The sequence below is a fragment of the Lepidochelys kempii genome, chromosome 8, assembly GCF_965140265.1.
Source record: "Lepidochelys kempii isolate rLepKem1 chromosome 8, rLepKem1.hap2, whole genome shotgun sequence".
In the NCBI taxonomy this organism is placed as follows: Eukaryota; Metazoa; Chordata; order Testudines; family Cheloniidae; genus Lepidochelys; species Lepidochelys kempii.
In genome coordinates, this window is record NC_133263.1 from 104,944,931 (window position 1) to 104,964,336 (window position 19,406).

The 19,406-nt window shown below is 43.9% G+C and overlaps 1 protein-coding gene across 2 annotated transcripts in view; it reads left to right on the forward strand.

Moving 5' to 3' along the window:
* The first annotated feature begins 213 nt into the window (after window positions 1-213).
* ZSWIM5 (zinc finger SWIM-type containing 5) overlaps window positions 214-19,406 on the forward strand; it is a 155,598-nt gene continuing 136,405 nt past the window's right edge. Inside the window, exon 1 of one of the 2 annotated variants that reach the window (XM_073357896.1) lies at window positions 214-817. In XM_073357896.1, the coding sequence (XP_073213997.1) occupies window positions 241-817 (577 nt within the window). In that variant the 5' untranslated portion in view covers window positions 214-240. Of the gene's footprint in view, window positions 818-3,801; window positions 3,986-19,406 lie in introns of those variants that run through there. The other variant, XM_073357901.1, reaches the window with a different exon arrangement.

Below are 19,406 nucleotides of genomic sequence, written 5' to 3' on the forward strand. Positions count from 1 at the left end.
CCTCAGGAATCGGATCTCCCCCCCCGGTCTCCCCACTCCCCTGCCCCCCTCTGATCCCCTGGGTCCCGCCTGCCCCCCCCGTCTCCCCCTCAGGAATCGGATCCCCCCCCGGTTCCCCCAGCTCCCCGCCGCCGCGCCCCCCTGCCCGGGGGTCCCCCGCCGCCCGGCCCGCCCCAGTCTCCTCCCCCGGCCCGCTCCCGCCCGCCTCTCCTCCCTCTGCCGGCTCAGTCGGTCGCAGCCATGGCGGAGGGAGGCGAGGGCGACGGGCTGCTCCGGCCGCCGCTCCCCGCCGGGGCGCCGGGGCCCAAGCGCCTGTGCTCGCGGGCCGGGCCGGCGGCGGCGGCGGCGGCGGGGGGGGTCGGGGCGGCGCCGCGCCGCCTGGGGGGCCCGGGGGCCGGCGGCGGGGAGCCGGGCGGCGGCGGCGGCGGCGGCGGGGCGCTGGCCGGCGGGGGCCCGGCCCTGGCGGGGCCGCGGGGCGGCGGGGGCCCGGCGCTGCTGCTGCTGCTGCAGCCCGAGTCGCTGCTGGACGCGGCGGCCAAGCGGGTGGCGGCCAGCTGGGCCTTCGAGCGGGTGGAGGGCCGCTTCCAGCGCATCCCCGAGCCCGTGCAGCGCCGCATCGTCTACTGGAGCTTCCCCCGCAGCGAGCGCCAGATCTGCATGTACTCCAGCTTCCAGCCCGGCCCGGGGGGCGCCGCGCCCGGCCCCGACGACAGCCCCGCGCCCGCCGCCGCCGCCGCCCCGCCCGCCGACGGGCTGCCCTTCCGCCGCGGCGCCCGCCTGCTCGACACCGGCGCCGTGGACAACGTGCTGCAAGTGGGTGAGTGCCCGGCCCGGCCCGGCCCGGCCCGGCTGCCCCCTGCGGAGCCTGCCCCCGGGCCTCCCCTCCCCTGCCTTCCCCCTGCTCTCCTTCCCCCCTCGTCTCCCCTGCCTTCCCTCTCTCCCTGCTTCCCTCAGCTCTCCTGCCTTCCTCTCCTTCCCCCTGCCCTTCCCCTCTCCCTGCTTCCCTCAGCTCTCCTGCCTTCCCCCTGCCCTTCCCCTCTCCCTGCTTCCCTCAGCTCTCCTGCCTTCCCCCTGCCCTTCCCCTCTCCCTGCTTCCCTCAGCTCTCCTGCCTTCCTCTCCTTCCCCCTGCCCTTCCCCTCTCCCTGCTTCCCTCAGCTCTCCTGCCTGCCTCTCCTTCCCCCTGCCCTTCCCCTCTCCCTGCTTCCCTCAGCTCTCCTGCCTTCCTCTCCTTCTCCTCCGCTCTTCCCCTCTCCCTGCTTCCCTCAGCTCTCCTGCCTGCCTCTCCTTCCCCTCCGCCCTTCCCCTCTCCCTGCTTCCCTCAGCTCTCCTGCCTTCCCCCTGCCCTTCCCCTCTCCCTGCTTCCCTCAGCTCTCCTGCCTTCCCCCTGCCCTTCCCCTCTCCCTGCTTCCCTCAGCTCTCCTGCCTTCCTCTCCTTCCCCCTGCCCTTCCCCTCTCCCTGCTTCCCTCAGCTCTCCTGCCTTCCCCCTGCCCTTCCCCTCTCCCTGCTTCCCTCAGCTCTCCTGCCTTCCCCCTGCCCTTCCCCTCTCCCTGCTTCCCTCAGCTCTCCTGCCTTCCTCTCCTTCCCTGCTGCCCTTCCCCTCTCCCTGTTTCCTTCAGCTTTCCTCCCACCTCATCTCCCCTGCCCTCCTCTCCTTCCCCCTGCCCTTCCCCTCAGCTTTCCTCCCCCCTCGTCTCCCCCTTCCCCCTCTCCCTGTTTCCCTCAACTTTCCTCCCCCCTCGTCTCCTCGCCCTCCTCTCCCCCCCTGCCCTTCCCCTCTCCCTGCTTCCCTCAGCTCTCCTGCCCTTCCCCTCTCCCTGCTTCCCTCAGCTCTCCTGCCTTCCTCTCCTTCCCCTCCGCCCTTCCCCTCTCCCTGTTTCCTTCAGCTTTCCTCCCACCTCATCTCCCCTGCCCTCCTCTCCTTCCCCCTGCCCTTCCCCTTTCCCTCAGCTTTCCTCCCCCCTCGTCTCCCCCTTCCCCCTCTCCCTGTTTCCCTCAGCTTTCCTCCCCCCTCGTCTCCCCCTTCCCCCTCTCCCTGTTTCCCTCAACTTTCCTCCCCCCTCGTCTCCCCGCCCTCCTCTCCTCCCCTCCCCCCTGCCCTTCTCCTCTCCCTGCTTCCTTCAGCTTTCTCCTCCCTCATCTCCCCTGCCCTCCTCCCCTTCCCCCCATCCCTTTACCTCTCCCGGCTCCCCCCCCCCAGCTTTCCTCCCCCCCCTTGTCTCTCCTGCCCTCCTCCCCTTCCCCCCATTCCTTCCTCCTTCTCTTCTTCCTTTCCCTCATCCCTTCCCTCCCCCTGCTCCCCCCAGCTTTCCTTCCCCCCTTCTCCCCTGTCCTCCTCTCCTCCCCATGCCTTCCTCCTCCTCTTTCTCCTTCACCCCATCCCTTCCCCTCTCCCTGCTTCCCTTCTCTACCCCCAGCTTTTCTTCCCCCTGTCCTCCTCCCCTTCCCCTGTCCTCCTCCCCTCTCCCTGCTTCCCCTTTCCACCCCCAGCTTTCCTGCCCCCCTCTTTTCCCCTGTCCTCCTTCCCCCTGGCTCCCCCTTCTCTTGTCTTTCCTTCTCCCTCAGCCCAGTAGCCCCCATCTCCTTCCCCCTTCCTTTCCCTTCTCTGTTCTGTCTCCTAACCCCCTCTCATTTCCTTCTCTCCCATCCCTCATCGCTCCCTGTTGCACCTTCGTCTCTCCCCTCTGCCTCCGCCATGTCCCCAACCCTCCTTTCCTTTGCCTCTCCCCCACCGCTCTCCTTTCCTTCTCCCTGCATTCTTCTCTTCCCTCCCCGTGCCCTCTTCCCTGAGCCTTCCCTCTGGCATCTCTTCATTCCTCTCTTTTTCCCATCCTCCCTTCATCCCCCTTCCTTTCCTGTCTTCTTCCCTCTCCCTTTATTTCTGTTTATTCCCCTCTTCCCCATCCGCTCTTCCTTCCCCCTTTCCTCTCTTCCCCCCTTCTCTTCCCCTCCACTCTCCCCATATTCCTCTTTTCATTCCCCTTTCCTCTCCCTGCCCCCTTCCTTGTTTCCTCTCCCCTTCCTTGTGATCGCTGACCCCATTATTGTTATAGGGGATCTGGCTCCCCTGAAGTTTTTTTTTTGCAAATATTTCAGCCTTTTGTCTGGCAGATTTCTTGTTTGACAGTAAAATCTCCCCCTTCCCCCTCCCTCCGCTGCCCTGGATCTTCCCTGTACGCAGTAATCCCATTGGATCCTTCCCAGACTGTTTTTGAAATGGGGAGGGCTAATTGCTTTCCCATTTTCCCTTGCATATGACTTGGGAATGGGGTGTGTGAGCTTGTCAAAGACTGCAGCTGCCTGAATCTGGTTCAATCGATTCCTTTGAAAATTGGAAAACAGAGTGACTCCCAAACCGAATGTCTTTTCCAGGCAGCACCTCCCTTGAAATGTACCTTACCCCACCACAACACCTTAGTGCTAGCTGTGCATCCAAGGGCTGGACTGACAATAATAACTACAGGTGAAAAATGAGAAACCTACACACAGCCCTGGTGACGGGGGTACTTCTGTTTGCACCAATACCTGGTCACATTGGGTTTATAAATACCCTGTGTTTCACTAAATTCTCTTCATCATTTTGCCTTTTGTGTGTGTGTGTGCGTGTTTTTCACTTTTTCTTGAAAAAGGAGAGAAGATTTTCGACTCCTCTTCCCGCTTCCAAGTCTTGTTAATCTCATTAAATCTATAAATACAGCGAATCAGATTCATTCCATGGGTTGGGAGGCAGAAAATAAAATGAATTGTTTGGTGCTGACAAGTTGGGTGGACAATTAGGAGTCTATAGAGTATTGTGTGTAGGGTGTGTATGAGATTTGCAGGGTGTATAGAAGAGAATTTTTTACAATCAGTAACAAACGGAACATGGAAAAATTTGCCATTGTTTTTGATTGTTAGTAGAAGGCTTTTTTAATTAAGGGGTTTGTGAGGGGACTTGTAGTGAATTGGAAATGTATTTGCCCCATCAGAAATCTGCTTGGACACATGTAGGTACTTAAAGAGAAGCAAATTATAGTGTTTTACATTAAATAATTTGCTTCTGATTATTATTGAAAGTGATTGGAATGAGCGTTCCCATTAAAACAGGATTGTGCTGCTATTTGGTTTGCTAATGTAAATTAGTCTGGAATGGAGAGAAAGTTTGGGTTTTAGGAATGATTAGTCCTGCAGAGTTTATTTTTGAGTATTGTGTCCTCTGAATGGAAAGGGGGCTGTATAAATAATTACATTGCAGAACAGTTTACATGCAAAAGAGCTTGATCAAAACATTTTCCTGTTCTGACAGAAAATTTTTATTTTACCTTCTAAGCTATTTAGTTTAAAAAAAATAACAGAAGATAATGTTTTTAAAGACTATTTGATTATACCTTTTTTTGTCAATACATGTTTTCTGCAGGCTGCTTTGAGATGGTTAGCTTGCTTAAAATAATTTGAAACTGCAAGGCAAACGTATTTTATATGGAAGGAAGTGGTTCAGAAGGATCTTAAAATTAGAAAAATGATTTAGTATGGGAAATGTTTTATTAAACTGCCTATGGATCAAATCAATAGCGGATGTGGGAATAGATTACTTAGGAATATGAATATGAGGGCTTGAAAATCAGGACTGATTTTGTATGTTGTTTTTTTTTTTAAGGATGATTTTTCACTCATACCAGTTTGGAAGTAGGTGTGGGGAGTTAATGTACATTATGTAAATGATTACTGTGAACTGTGGGGTGAGTATCTGGGAGACAAAACAGTATGATAGCACTGAAAAAGCTATTCGAATTTTGCAAGTCAAAGTTCCCAGTCCTCTTTAGATTTCCCCTAATCTGTTGTACCAGTGGTTGAAGCCTATAAGAAGATAGGGATGCTTCTGTCTCTACCATTTCATATCCCTTGATGAGATGAGATTAGAGATCCCATCCACTAGTTTCTGAATCCTAAATTTTTAGGTCAGATTCTGTGTTTTGGAAATATTTGCTGCATAATTGGGCATGATTTAAAAAAAAAAAAAAGACTATTATTGTAGGATGGGAACAAGAAGGTTTTTTTTGTTTTTGTGGAAACACGTACCATGCACATAGAGGGTAACTTTTCTTCAAATGGAAATGAGGAGATGGTGTGGAATTTAACAATTTCACTGCTTTTTCTTTTTGTCTAAAAGTTTGCCATTTCTAGATAAAATTATAACAGGCTCACACTTTGATGGGATGAAAGACTGCTAGTTTAGAGGGGCTGGAATAGTTCCACAGTAACAATCCTTTACAGAGCTGAGCCAAAAGAAGATTTAAATAAAACAAAATGCTTTGAAAGGCTGTGTGTTTGTCATACAGATGGTAGGCATAGCGAAAAAACAAAACAGAATGTTTTCTGCTAACTTTCCACGTCAATTCTGATAATGCTACTTAAAGTTGTGGTGACCTGACCCACACAGATGTAATGGGTTGTGAGTCCCATTAAGATCGGAATTATGATGCTGGCTTGTATGGGCACCATTCTATTTAAAGAACTTGGTTTTCTTGATTCTTACCAGTATTAAATCAGAATGATTGTTTGCCTCAAATGATCTCTTTCATGGACAGCTATAAATCACATTGTTGTTAATAAAAAACAGATGTTTACATGGTTGAATTTTGGACCTGCCTACTCAGACCTGCCAAAATAGTACGAATGTGCAGTTCCATCTTTTTGTGATTGAAACATGTTTTTGAAATTATAAAAATACAAACAAACTAAATAAACTTTCCCATTTGAAAACTGCAGACGATGTAATGTGGAGAAGATTATAATAATCTGGACAAATGGTTTTGGTCTGCAACCCTTTTGTGCCTGCAAATCTGTCAGGTTTGAGTGATGTGTATGCTACATTATGAATTAATAATTCCTTCATGCTTAGTAAAACTTAAACGAGGCTTAAACCATGATCTCACTGGAGTCATTAAATTGATTTTCTTTTGTAAAGAAAGATCTTGGAAGTTGAACACAAGCATCTTTGTCTTTCTAAAAACTGCTGAATTATTATGTGCACAGATCCCGTCTTTGTGTGTGTGTGTGGTGTTGTTGTTTTTTTAGACAAATGACAAAAGCATGCAGGAAAGGAATGCAGAAATGCTGGGCTTAATGTAAAGCACTGCATGCTGGGACATCTAAAAGATACAAAACCTTTAACGGTGGAAGTTAATTTTTAACAAGTGCATTCACATAAATATTTATGGATAAAAGTTTTACACCCTACTTTTTTAGGTTGGTGGAGAGAAAAGACCTTCAGTAGATTTTGATAGCAGACTATTACCCATTGTAACAAATGCATGTTCCTAGTCTGCATTTCCTAATTTAGTATAATATAGTTTGTCCTTGAGTTGTCATGTTTAGTTCTGAGTATGCAAATATCTGTGGCAATTTTAGGTGAGTCTTTTTTTTATTGCTTTTATGATTGCAGCAAGGAAAGGCACATTTTATATTGTAACCATAAACACCAAGCTTTGCGTTATTCTCTGCATGATAACATAACATGTGAAAACCTGGATGGCAATGCATTATGTGTACTGCATATTTCTTCTGCAGAGTAGGCACTCTAAGAGATAAGCCTGTGTACAGTAGGGTAGTGGTATGCAGTCCAACCATTGGTACATAAGCAGAATTTACTTTTGCTGTTAGTGACAATGAAGCATGGTTTAAAAGTGCATTGAATCTGTAAACATAGAGAGTGAGCAAGTTTTTAGATCTGTTTATAATTTTGAATACCGGGAGTATGCAATCAGGCAGCAGCAGAGGATCCCCCCCCTTCAAAAAAAAAAAAAAGGGCAAATACACAACAGTACTGTGTTAAATGTAAACTGCTAAAAAAAGAAGTGGGGGTAAAAGAAAAAAAAGATTTGACAAGGTAAGGAAACTGTTTCTGGGCTTATTTCATTAAATTAAGATGGTTAAAAGCGACATTTTTCTTCTGCATAGTGAAGTTTCAAAGCTGTTTGAAGCCAATATTCAGTTGTGAACTTTTGAAAGAACCACCGTAACATTTTGTTCAGAGTTATGAACATTTCAGAGTTACGAACAACCTCCATTCCCAAGCGAGGTTCTGCTGTACTTGAACAAACTCTGATATGGCCAGCCCTTGTCAGCCTGTGGCCAGGCTTGTTGTGCAGTAGGAGCGTATGTTGGTAGAACTACATCGCTCTGGAAGAAACCACTTCAATAATTTTTAATTAAAACTTTTGGGGGAGGGGGCATCAGATGTCTGTTTTAATTTAAGCATGAGGATTTTGATAACAATTCAAAAGCCTTTTTGAAGATGAAAACAATAGTAAAATGCCTCATTTTTAACTTTACTGAAACCAGTTTTTAAAATTTCTTCTAGATTCAAAAGGAAAATAAGCATTTGGATTCTGCCGCACTTAACGTCTGAGTTAAGCCTAAAGTTTATGTACAATGATTTTTCTTTTTAAAATGTAAACTTCACAGATGTACTGCTGTTCAAAGGTCTAAATATTCTGTGTGGAGTCATTTTTACTGTGTTTACTTTATGCCTAAATATGATCAAGTATTTGCTTTAAGCATCAGTCATTCTCCTCCTGGAAGCAGGTTTGGGATTGGCAGTTGTGTGGGTGTGATAGAAAGCAGAATGAAGAGGATTTCTTAAAAGATATTACCTCCCTCACCTCATCTCCCTAATATTCTGGGACTAACATGGCCACAACAACACTGCAAATGGAGTTTAAGGAATTTTCTCAGCTCAAAACCTTATGTATCGTATTAGAATGACACTGATTAAAGCAGTTTAGGTTTTTTTCTTCTAGGGAATCTTTATTTTTGTTTTGTAATAGTTGTTTCACAAAGTGCTCCTAACTTATTAATTAAACAGAATTTTTTATTTTTACAGTTGGATTAGTTTATCTTAACCACGTCATATTAAAGTAACCCTTGTAGTCTACTTTTATGTGGCATGAGGGAAGTGGGGGCAGCCATGATGGAAGCAGTTATACACTTTTAATACATACCCTCCTCTTTCCATGTCTAATAATTAGTTCTGAACATTTAAAATGAAATAATCAAGGTACATTAAACTTTGCATCACTCCGTAATAAAGAGAACAGATTAGATATTTCTCCAGCATGTTTTTGAGTATATTATATAACTTTGTATCTGTGACGCTAAAACTAGAGGGAGCATGATTGTTGATAGGAGAAAGAAGGCAAGTTCAACTTTGAAAACTGGAATTTTACTTCAGCAGCTTTATTGACTTTTGAGTCCTTTTCAGATATATGAACAGATTTTTCTCAAGTAGGGTGAGATTTTTGGCTTAGAGTCAATTACTTGCTGGAAAGGTGGTACTAGTAGGAAGGGGTTAGGAAGACCTTGGAAAATAATGCACAATAACTTAAATATTTGGCCTTGGCTTTAGAATCTGAGTGGTGCTTCTTTAGAGAGAACTGAATTACATAGAACAGGTTCTAGTTCTGTAATCTAAAGAATGTGATATCTGGTTTGAGTAGCCAATAAGGTTTTGTATTTTAACTTGGATAATGTATTTTTTTAATGCTTAGAACAGGTGAGACAGGAGCATTTTTCATTTGCAAAGTGCAGTTAGTTTACAATAGGCTTTTATTTTGGTCACATAAGAAATCATTTAGGAAATATTTAACTAATCTAAAATTCCGGTAAAAGAAGGCATAGGGCCCTGTTTGTTGTGTATTCTGGAGCTTTGTATGAGGCAATGTATTTTGCTATTATTTAAGATTTTGATGAGAGAGATCCTTCATTCATCACTTTTAGCCCAAGTTAGAATTTTACGGAAACTTTAAAAAAAAAAAAGTTAAATTTAATATTTTGATAAGTGGCATAACTTTGTAAGGTAAGGTTGTACTTTTAATTAGGTAACTTTGTGCTCTGAATTAGCCCTTCATATGTATGCGATTTTCATTTTCTCTGGAGACTCTAGTGGAGATTTTTTTATGTATTGGAGTAAAAGGTATATTGGGTTCATATGTATTTAAAATAAAACGTATAAGCCTAAGTCTGTAATTTTGGAGAGAAATGTGAGGATAGGAGAAAGACAGCGGGTTTGTTGAGCTTATTTAATTAATGCATTTCTTTCTTTCCCCATCCCACTAGTAGGAAGCCTGTCACACTGGGGCCTTAATTAGATTCTCACTTTAGTTAGCAGCAAAAAAGAAAATGAATTGCATAGTTAATATGTTGTGTTATGCTTAATTTTAGGGATTTTGCTTCTAGGTGTCATTTACAGCTCTATGTTTAGCTGGAATGCAATTTTCCCCTCATCTGCCCACTTCATGTAAGATTAGAATAGCTGGTATTGTGAAGGAGGTGGATAGTGATTTCAGAAGGAACAGTACTTCATGTGTGTTTTTTGACCAGCCTTGTCACAGGGTGGCCAGGATTAGAAATGATAATCAAGAGACAGAGATTTTGTTGTAGTGCAGCAATGAGCATGTTACTAAATACTGGAGCACTGGACTGAAAGGGTGGTTTTCGTCTGGAAACCTATATGAAGTTGCTGATCTTTTTCCTATGGGGGTAGGGCTCAGATTTCTGTGCATCTGACGCCTCTCTGAGTAATGGAAAGAAGTCATGGTATTCTGAACTTACCTAAGAGTTTCTGTAGAATAGAATATATTTTTCTCTCGTTGGCTTCATATGATGCTTGATCCTTCACCACTGAATGTAATGGAATTTTTTCCATTGACTTGAATTGGAGCAGGGTCAAGCCTGTGTTCCCCTGGTATTCAGAGTGAAGCCTCACTGTTTCCTCAGTAGTGACAGGGCTTGGAAAATGTACCTGATGCCTACTAGCCACAATACTGAGTCTGATAAGGAAGATTCTCTTGTTAGGTGGACGGAGAACCAGTGAGATCTGTTGGGAAGGTGCTGGGATTCCTACCAGGGCGCATTCTGTGGACCCTGCTTTGGGGGCTTGCCTTGTGTAATTCTCTAGGTACTAGATGATAAATTTGAAGCTGGGCGGGCTTCCGCTTCCACACACTGTCCCCAGAGTACTGGAATGAACACATCCTCTTTTGCCCCTATTTTGAGTCCCCCTGGACTGAGTGGTGGAAGCGTATAGTAGTTTTCCTTGATGCCATAAGGATATACCACTTCTTTGTTCTCCTCCCAATCATCTAGTTGTTGCAATGGAGAGAGGCAACCTGTATCTGTCCTGCCCTACTCCTTGCCTTTTTTTTCAGGGTGGTTCTCCATGAATAACTTACATCTGCCTGTTTTGTTTCCTAGCTTTCTCAAACATCAACATCAGTAGAAAGTGATCTGTTTCCTGTCAGGTTCACAGCTGTCTCCTACAGGGTTTTGAATAGAAGGTATGAAAGTGACCAATCTTGTCAGTTGCACTGTGCTGATATTTGGGAAAATTATGGGCAGGCACAGAGGCATTCAAACGACCTGTCTGCAGATTCAGAAAAACAGCACTGAATCAATTCACATGCACAGTCTTGTCTTCACAGTCCTAAGGGTTAGAAATATAGGCCCTGATCTTGTGACTTGTTGCATACACATAATAAATTTCAGAAGTGGGGCCATAATCTCCTTTTTAAAAAAAACCCCCAAAACAACCGCATAGCTTCTGCAGGAACTGATGGCTTAACGCTCCCCCAGCACTACGTTCACCAGAGGCGAAAAGTAAAGAGGATTTTTTTCTTGAGCCCAATAATGCTCCAAGAGCAAGTTTTTATTTTTCATCATTTTTTTTTTAAATCCCAAAGTTTAAATATAAATCCAATATAAATGACATTTGGCTGACTTCTACTGTGCACATGATTTATTAACTATTGAGGATTTACCTGAGGGAGGTCAGGTTTGCCACCCCCCCCTTACAATTTACTAATGTTTCATTTTAAAGTTATTCATTTTTGTCTTAACTTGTAAGCTTAGGAGTTAAAACAGGATTTTGGTTTGCTCTTATTAAAGTGGTTGAATTAATTTGCTGCTTTCATAAAATCTTGAGCTATTACTTGTAGTTTTCAAAGACTTTCTTGTAACTTCTATAGCGCATGTGCATATTACATATTTTTGATTTTCTTGAATCGTTATGAAAAGTCAGGTTTTAGAAAAGAGCACTTGAAAATACTAAATACTGGATTTGTTAACAGAGTAAGTTCTTAATGCTGTGATACTAGTCCATCTTTAGATGACACCTCCTCTCCTTGATTTGAAGGGGAAGTATTCCCTTATGCAGTCAAGATTCAAAGACTTCTGAACCTTCACTAGTACATGATTACCCAGCTAATCACTGTTCAGAACAACACAACCTCAGTCTCTTGTTGACATGCCATATCTCCAGTTGCCTTGCTCCTTTAACACACATGCTGTGTAATCAGCAGCTCAGTTACTCAGTGCAATTAGTTATTCACTGTTTAAGTCCTTACTCATTTACTCATGCTCAGTTATTCGTTTTATCTGTGTCTCCAGTGTGTGTCACCGGCTAGCCCCAAAATGAAAGTGGGCCACTCTTGAATTCTCATAATGACGTAGGATTTATACAGCTTCTTATTATAACTTGTACAGTCCCTATTGTGCAGTAGGTGCACAATGAACTGCTGGTACACTTTATTTAAAGCCTAAATGTTGATGATTAGTGAGAGTATCCATCCTTATTTGCATTTCTAAGGTGACAATCACTTTAGTAGCCTCGTGCCATTGTGTGATTTTAACAATACAAGTCCCCCGATAAAGACAAATGTTGCATCAAATGGAATTGCATCATACAAAACAATAGATTCTTTAAATAAAACTCCCTTTGACAAATTACAGCTGTTTAAATACAGGAGCTACAAAATAATTTATAGGTTAAGAAAAAACACATAAGACTTTTTCATCTACTGGTTTTTCCCCCTTTGGCAAAGCCAATTTTATTTATTTCACTAACAATTAATTGATCCTAGAGGATCTGAAATCTCTCTGAGGAAAGATTGGAACTATCTTACAAATGCTTTTTTGTTGTTGTCTTTTTTCATCCTTTTTTCAAATGAGTGGGTGTTATTGTTTCTAATATGCTAAAATCTGTTTGCTAGCATTTTCCTTGCATTTCTCAACGTAAACTAGAAATCAAAGCTAAATAAATTGCATGGATTTGTACCTCTGCTACAGGTTTTTCCCCTCATTGAAGTCTGAGCAGCTGTCTTAATCCACACGCAGCTGATGACATCCGCAGATGAGTTTTCTGCGATTAAAGGGAGAAATAATGCCCCAGTGTGCTGAATGGGGGGAACCGGGGATAGGAGCTGCAAGTGAATGCTTTATTATGCCTAGATTCTTGCGTGGATAAATAAGTAAGCAATAGAATCGGGAGTCACCGTGTATGAACTGACTGGCTGCTTGTACACTTGTGTTCAAATCTTAATTTCTCTCTAAATGTTTTACATGAGATGTCCTTTGTCACTGGGTGGAAAGCTGTTCTGCCAGTGAGATTCTCAGTCATACCTTTTCCAGAGTGGCTGCTCCCGGCTTCACGCAAGCGGGACACTGTGGAGGTCCAACCCTTTTATTTTATTTAGTTGGGTTGAAATATGTATAGCTCTCCCAATAGTGCACACTGAAATGGCTTGTTCAACATTTCCTGGGTATTTTTTCAGTGTACCTGGGTAACATCCAGATGCGAAGCAGTGCGGGGAAAAAAATCCCCACGTCTTATCGTTGTGGTACCATTATATTTGCATGCTATTGCTTTGGCTGTTGTGGGTTCAATAACATAAAACGATATCTGACCTTTTACTTACAAGTAATAGGTTAAACCATTTTTAAAGGCAGTGTTGCAGTCAAAGGAGCTGTTTCACGTGGTTGATAGGCTGTGAAACTGTTCAATGGACTTTGGTTTCAGAGACAATATCCATTTAAATTAATCTTTGTCAGATACATGCCACCGCAGACCATTCAAATTCCATTCACTTTGCTGATCTCATAACAAAAAAGCACCTTACGCTAGTTCTTTTATCATAAAATTAGCCTTTGTGTGTGTGTCCTGGTAACTGGGGTGGCATTAAATCTTGTTGAAAAGGCTCTGTTATAGGAGGATTCAGTTTCTATTAACAAGGCAGACTTTTTCTCTGAGCATTTTTTTTTTAAAGTGCTGAAGATGGATTAAAAAGAATGCAAACAGATGGACAGATTTGGTTGTTGTTGTTGGCAACCACCTAAGCAGCCATTTTGAGCAATGCTGATTCAGGGGTACAGACAGTGCAGTGATGAGCGTTGTATAAATACCCTAGGTAGATTTTTCTCCCCCTAGTAACTGAAGCCACAATTAATTATAAAGAATTGAGGAGCTTATTGCTTCTAGAGAGGTATTCTGTTGAGTGCAATAGACAACCAAGAAGCGGCTGAATATCTCCTCAACTTTCCTAACTCACACCACATATGTGGATGGCTTGACTTTTTCCAGATGTATAACTCAGATGTGTGGAAGGGAAATATCTTGAACTTGATTTGGCATAACAGTTTTATTAAATTGCTTTAATCCCTTTTGTATCATGACAAAGCAGGTACAGTAAAACCTGCCTTAGTGTCCACCTCTGAAGAGAGACTACCTGTGATCTGTGACCACCAACCATATTTTCTTACTCCCTTCAGAGCTGGGCGCCCAGCCAGCAGCTACTGCTCTCTGCTGTGCATTCAGAGCAGGGGGGCCGGAGAGTGACAGCTGCTGGCTAGGCACCCAAATAGGATGGCAGTGCCGCTGCCAGCAGCAGTAGAGAAGTAAAAGTGGCACAATATGGCATTACCACCCTTACTTCTCCTCTGCTGTTGGCTGCGGCAACGCTGCCTTCTTAGCTGGGCGCTCGGCCAGTAGCCGCTGCTCTCCGGCCTCCCAGCTCTGAAGGCAGCAAACCTTTGAAGAGAGACCACCTCTTACAAGCCAACTCTTTTGCTAACTCCCATGAGTGGTTGCTTTTGTCAGGTTTTATTGTATTACTTGGTCCTTCAAGTATAAATGGGGACAGCTTTCCTTCTTTTTTTTTCCATCGTAAGTGTTTAATTTTGAGGGACATGGTGGCCTTTGGTGGGTATATTCTGGGGTTGGCAGGAGACGTACTGTAACCTTAATGGCTTTGATTACTCATCGTCTAATATAACGGAGAAGAATGGTTGCAAAAGAGTGGTCTCCCCTGGCATGAATCCCGTTTCTCCCACTAGTAGATCTGTATTCTATATGCAGGCCACAGTCTGGTCCTGGACTGAATGATGTTGTAGGAACTGTCTATCAATGTCTGGACAGGCTGATTTTAGGATCAGAATCAGTGGTCTTGTTTTTCAGTAGGAAATGTAGTGCTAGAACAACATACTTGCCTTGGGCAGAGAGAACTTTGCAAGGAACGTTGTTCACCGATCCAAACAAATAATCCTCTCCAGGCTGGAGGGTGCGGGCTATTGAGTTTCGGCTAGGGAGCGTCCATGACTTGTTTTGGGGTATTGTGCTGTAGCAATAACCCCTAGTACTAAAGGCCGTGTGGCTTAGTTAGGAACACAGTGCTATAGTGCAGTGCTAGAACAACCTATTCATTGCCCTTTATAAAGAGGGCTTGGTTTTGAATGTGTAATAGATGGGGCTCATCCAGGGAAATAGGAAGCAGTCCATCTCCCTGAAATTCTTGGGGCTGGCGCTCAGCTCCTCTCCATATCAGGTTCTCCATCTCCGATGCGCAGCATGGAGAGCCAGCTTGAATGAGGGAGTTGATCAAGGATTCATTTTCCATACTCCCTTCTGTCTTCAGATTTGGACCAATGGTTTGGGATTTTCAAAGTGGGAAGTAGCCTTGATTGTGTCTGTCCCAGGATGGCTGTCAGGCCAGTCTTACTAATAGCTAAATGTGATTTTTATATTTGTGCTGCCAGTTCTCAGCAGGGGGCTTTAGGCCAATGCTCTTCTGTTAAATTTCAGCATTTCCTGTGGTTTTGGAAAAAAATATTCCTGCCTGTCTTCCAATGAATCTCTTAGTTGCAGATGTTTGATGTGAAATCTCAACTGTTCTAGAGATGAGTACAATTAAGAATTTAATTTGGGATTTAAAACCAGCAAAATAAATATATATATTTGCATCTAATTATACATCGTGGCTGAAAGTTACTGTAAAATAACAGATGTAAGATTTTTTTTTTAAAGAAAAGGTTAGGTAAACATTTTATGTTTTCCTCTTATTTTGTTCCCTGAGGTTACTGGATCCTGAGCTCAGAGTAGTGTTCTAATTTTAATTATTTTTGTCTGAGGAGTATCTTCCCTTCACTGTGTCTGTCATGAAGTCATTCTGTTTAGGTTGATACATAAATCACTGGCCAACAATATTACATATTTGAACTTCTTGCCAAAATAGGTAGTCTGGCCTGGAAATTAGAAAATTGTGCCTTAAATTCTTCTCTGAAATTTCATTACATTGAGTTGGAAGGTCATTGAGGTCAGCTGTGATCTCTGAAGACTTTAATCAAGAGAGACTGTAGAGACCGTGCATAGGAACAGGTTAATTGTGTCTGAAGTTACTTGATGCTAGAGATGACCTGTACTTTGCTGCTCAAGTTCATGGTAAGGATGAGTGAGGGTGTTGCATGTGTGTTGTGTTGGGAGGTTTTGTATTGATTTGTTCAGGCTGCGAATGAGGGGTGTTTGCTGCAGTTGGGGGCTACGTATGATAGGGATTATCATGTGTGGTGTGCTGTGTGTTGAGTTGTGGCAGGGGCTGCCATGCTGGGCGATTTTGTGAACATTTGTGTGGGTGGTAAAGGAGGAGTGGTTGTATTGATTTGTGTGTGTGAGGGTTGTGCTTGGGGATTTTGTGTTGTGGAATTCGTAAAGTCAAAATGATGGAAAACTTAAAACTACTTGTTCCCCGAAGGTGGTGCACAGAGCTGTCCCTGGGCTGGAGGTACATAAACCCGTGGAGCTGTCACTCCCACCTTCTCTGGTCACTGCCACATTCCTACCACCCACCACAGGACCTTTGGACTCCAACCTCCATCTGGTCCTCACGGCCGCTAGGAATGAGGGTGGGCTAAGAGTTGTGTTGATTTGTCTGTGGGTCATAGAACCATGGAAATGTAGGGCTGTAAGGGACCTCGAGTGGTCATCTAGGCCAACTCTGGACTGTGGTGGGACCAAGTAAATCTAGACCATCCCTGAGAGGTGTTTGTGCAACCTGTTCTTAAAAACCTCTGATGATGGGGATTCCACAACCTCCCTTGGAAGCCTGTTCCAGAGTTTAACTATCCTTATAGTAAGAAAGTTTTTCCTAATACCCAACCTAAATCTCCCTTGCTGCAATTATGCCCCTTACTTCTTATCCTGCCTTCAAGGGACATGGAGAACAATTGATCCCCGTCCTCGTCGCATCTTTGAAGACTGTTATCGGGACTAAACATGCCCAGTGGTTTTCTTTTTAACCTTTCCTCATAGGTCAGGTTTTCTAAACCTTTGATCATTTTTGTTTCCCTCCTCTGGACTCTCTCCCAACTTGTCCACATGTTTCCTGAAGTGCGGTGGCCCCAGAATTGGACACAGTATTTCACCTGACGGTTCACCAGTGCTGAGTAGAGCAGGACAGTTACCTTCTGTGTCTTACATACGAGACTCCTCTTAATACACCCTAGAATGATATTAGCCTTTTTCACAACTGCATCACAATGTTGACTTATATTCAGTGTGTGAGCCACTATAACCCTCAGATCCTTTTCAACAGTACAACAGTACATCTAGCCAGTTATTCCCCATTTTGTAATAGTCCATTTGAATTTTTCCTTCCTAAGTGTAGTACTTTGCACTTATCTTTATTGAATTTCTTCTTGTTGAATTCAGACCAATTCCCTAATTTATCAAGGTCCTTTTGCATTCTACTCCTGACCTCCAAAGTCATTCACAGATTTTATAAGCATGTTCTCTACTCTTTTAGTCAAGTCATTAGTGAAAATATTGACTAGTACCAGACCCAGGACTGATCCGATCCTTGCATGAATCCATTAGATATGCCCTCCCAGGTTGACAGCAAACTACAGTATTGATAACTACTCTTTGAGTACAGTCTTTCAACCAATTTTATACCCACATTATAATAACTTCATATAGACCATATTTCTGTAGTTTCCTTATGAGAATGTCATGTGGGACTGTGTCCAAAGCCTGACTAAAATCAAGATGTGTCAAATCTACTGCTTCCCCCTCTCCACTAGACCAGTAGCTCTGTAAAAGAAAGAAATTAGGTTGGTTTGGTATGATTTGTTCTTGACAAGTCTATGCTGGGTATTCCTTATAACCCTCTTATCATCTAGATGCTTACAAATGGATTAATCATTTCAGTATCTTTCCAGGTATGAAAGCTAGGCTGACTGGTCTATAATTCCTCGCGTCTCTTTATTCCCATTTTTAAAGATAGGTATTATGTTTGCCCTTCTCCAGTCCTCTGGCACCTCACCCAACCTCCATGAGTTCTTAAAGACAATAGCTAATGGTTCAGAGATTGCTTCATTAGTTCCTTTAGATACCGTAGGAGAAATTTCATCAGGCCCTGCTGACCTGAATACATCTAACTTATCTAAATGTTGTTTTACCTGTTCTTTCCCTATTTTGGCTTATGTTTCTTCCCCCTTGTTGTTAATATTAATTGCCTGGAGTATCTGGCCATCATTAACCTTTTAATTGAAGCAAAATTGGGATTAAACGCTCACCCTTCTTGATGTCACCAGTTATTAGCTCTTCTTCCCTGCTAAGTAGAGGACTTACACTTTCCTTCATCTTTCTCTTGCTCCGAATGTATTTAAAGAACTCTTCTTATTGTCTTTTATAGCCCTTTCTAGGCGTAGCTCATTTTGTGCCTTGGCCTTTCTGATTTTGTCCCTACATACTTGTGCTATTCTTTTGTATTCATCCTTCGTAATTTGTCCATGTTTCCAGTTTTGGTAGGATTCTGTTTTGATTTTCAGGTAATTAAAGAGCTCCTGATTAGCCTCTTACTATTCTTCCTCTATTTGCTTTGCGTTGGGGTACTTTGCCGTTGTGTCTTTAATATTGTCTCCTTGAGAGACTTCTAGATCTCCTTAGATTTTCTTCCTAGGAAATATTACTCTGTTTCTCTCAGTTTTTGTTTTTTTGAAGTCTGTTGTCCTTATTTTGCTGCTCTCTCTCCTTCCTTTCCTTAGAGTCTTTAAGTTTATAATTTCATTATCATGTTCCCCCAAATTGCCTTGCACCTTTGGATTTGCTACCAGTTCTCCCTGTTGGTCAGAATCAGGTGTAAAATGGCTGTCCCCTTAGTTACTTCCTCCATTTTCTGAAACCAAAAAGGCGAAGGAACTGAATGGGGTAGGGTGAAATGTGAGGAAAAGCCAAGTGCCTTCTCTATTCCGTAGTGAGCTGAGATATAACAGACAGCGAGGCTGTATCTTGACATGTCCAAAGGCGCTTGTAGTTTTTGAAGAAATTGAGAAACGATTGGTTGTGCCACATAACTGCGTGTGGTTGAGAACATGGCTGTCTAACACACTGTTAGCTGTCCCTTTTGTTGTACGCTCCTACTCACCTGTTTTAGACTAGGAAAAACACCTGTTCGCGGCCAGGAGCATCACCAATGAATGCAGCTGAACAGGATTTAGTTGCAAACATAGCCAAGGACAAAGTGCATGCAGCAGATTTTCAGAAACTGGTGAAAACAGTCTTTTTAGCCCCATCTTCTGAGGCGGCTGTGTTTGTAGCTAAACCCCATTCGGCACCAGTTCAGTGGCATCCACTGCTAGGAGTATTTATTTTTTGGATTGTAGGCAAAGCTAAAAGCGACTGGAAGAAAACATAGGTAGAAAATGTCAGGACACATTCCTGCTTCCTGCAGCTCGAGGGTCTGAAGTCCATGGAATTTTCCTGTGTGAAGGGCATGCAGGAGTAGCCTCTGACTTTCGAGACGAGCTTTATTGGGAATTGGTGTTAGCAGCGATTCGTCATTTGGAATGCTACAGAACGTCATGTCTTATCGCCCCCCAGCCCCATTGTTGGAATAATGCTGAACACTTGTTTCTTGTAGTGCATAACAAGTGTATAGGTTGCGTTGCATTGCATTTAGGCCATGATTCAGCAAAGCACTCGTGCACACCCTTCACATTCACCATGTGGGTAGTCCTGTTGGCTTCAGTGAGGCTATTTCCAGGCACAAGTGCTTTGTTGAACCTGGGACTCGCTCAGGAATGACTTACAGTGGCTCTCGTACCCACAATATTGAAATGGGCATCCCTTTTAAGGCATGTTGCAAAAGCTAAAAGAAAAGGAGGACTTGTGGCACCTTAGAGACTAACACATTTATTTATTTATCCGATGAAGTGAGCTGTAGCTCACGAAAGCTTATGCTCAAATAAATTGGTTAGTCTGTAGGGTGCCACAAGTCCTCCTTTTCTTTTTGCGAATACAGACTAACACGGCTGCTACTCTGA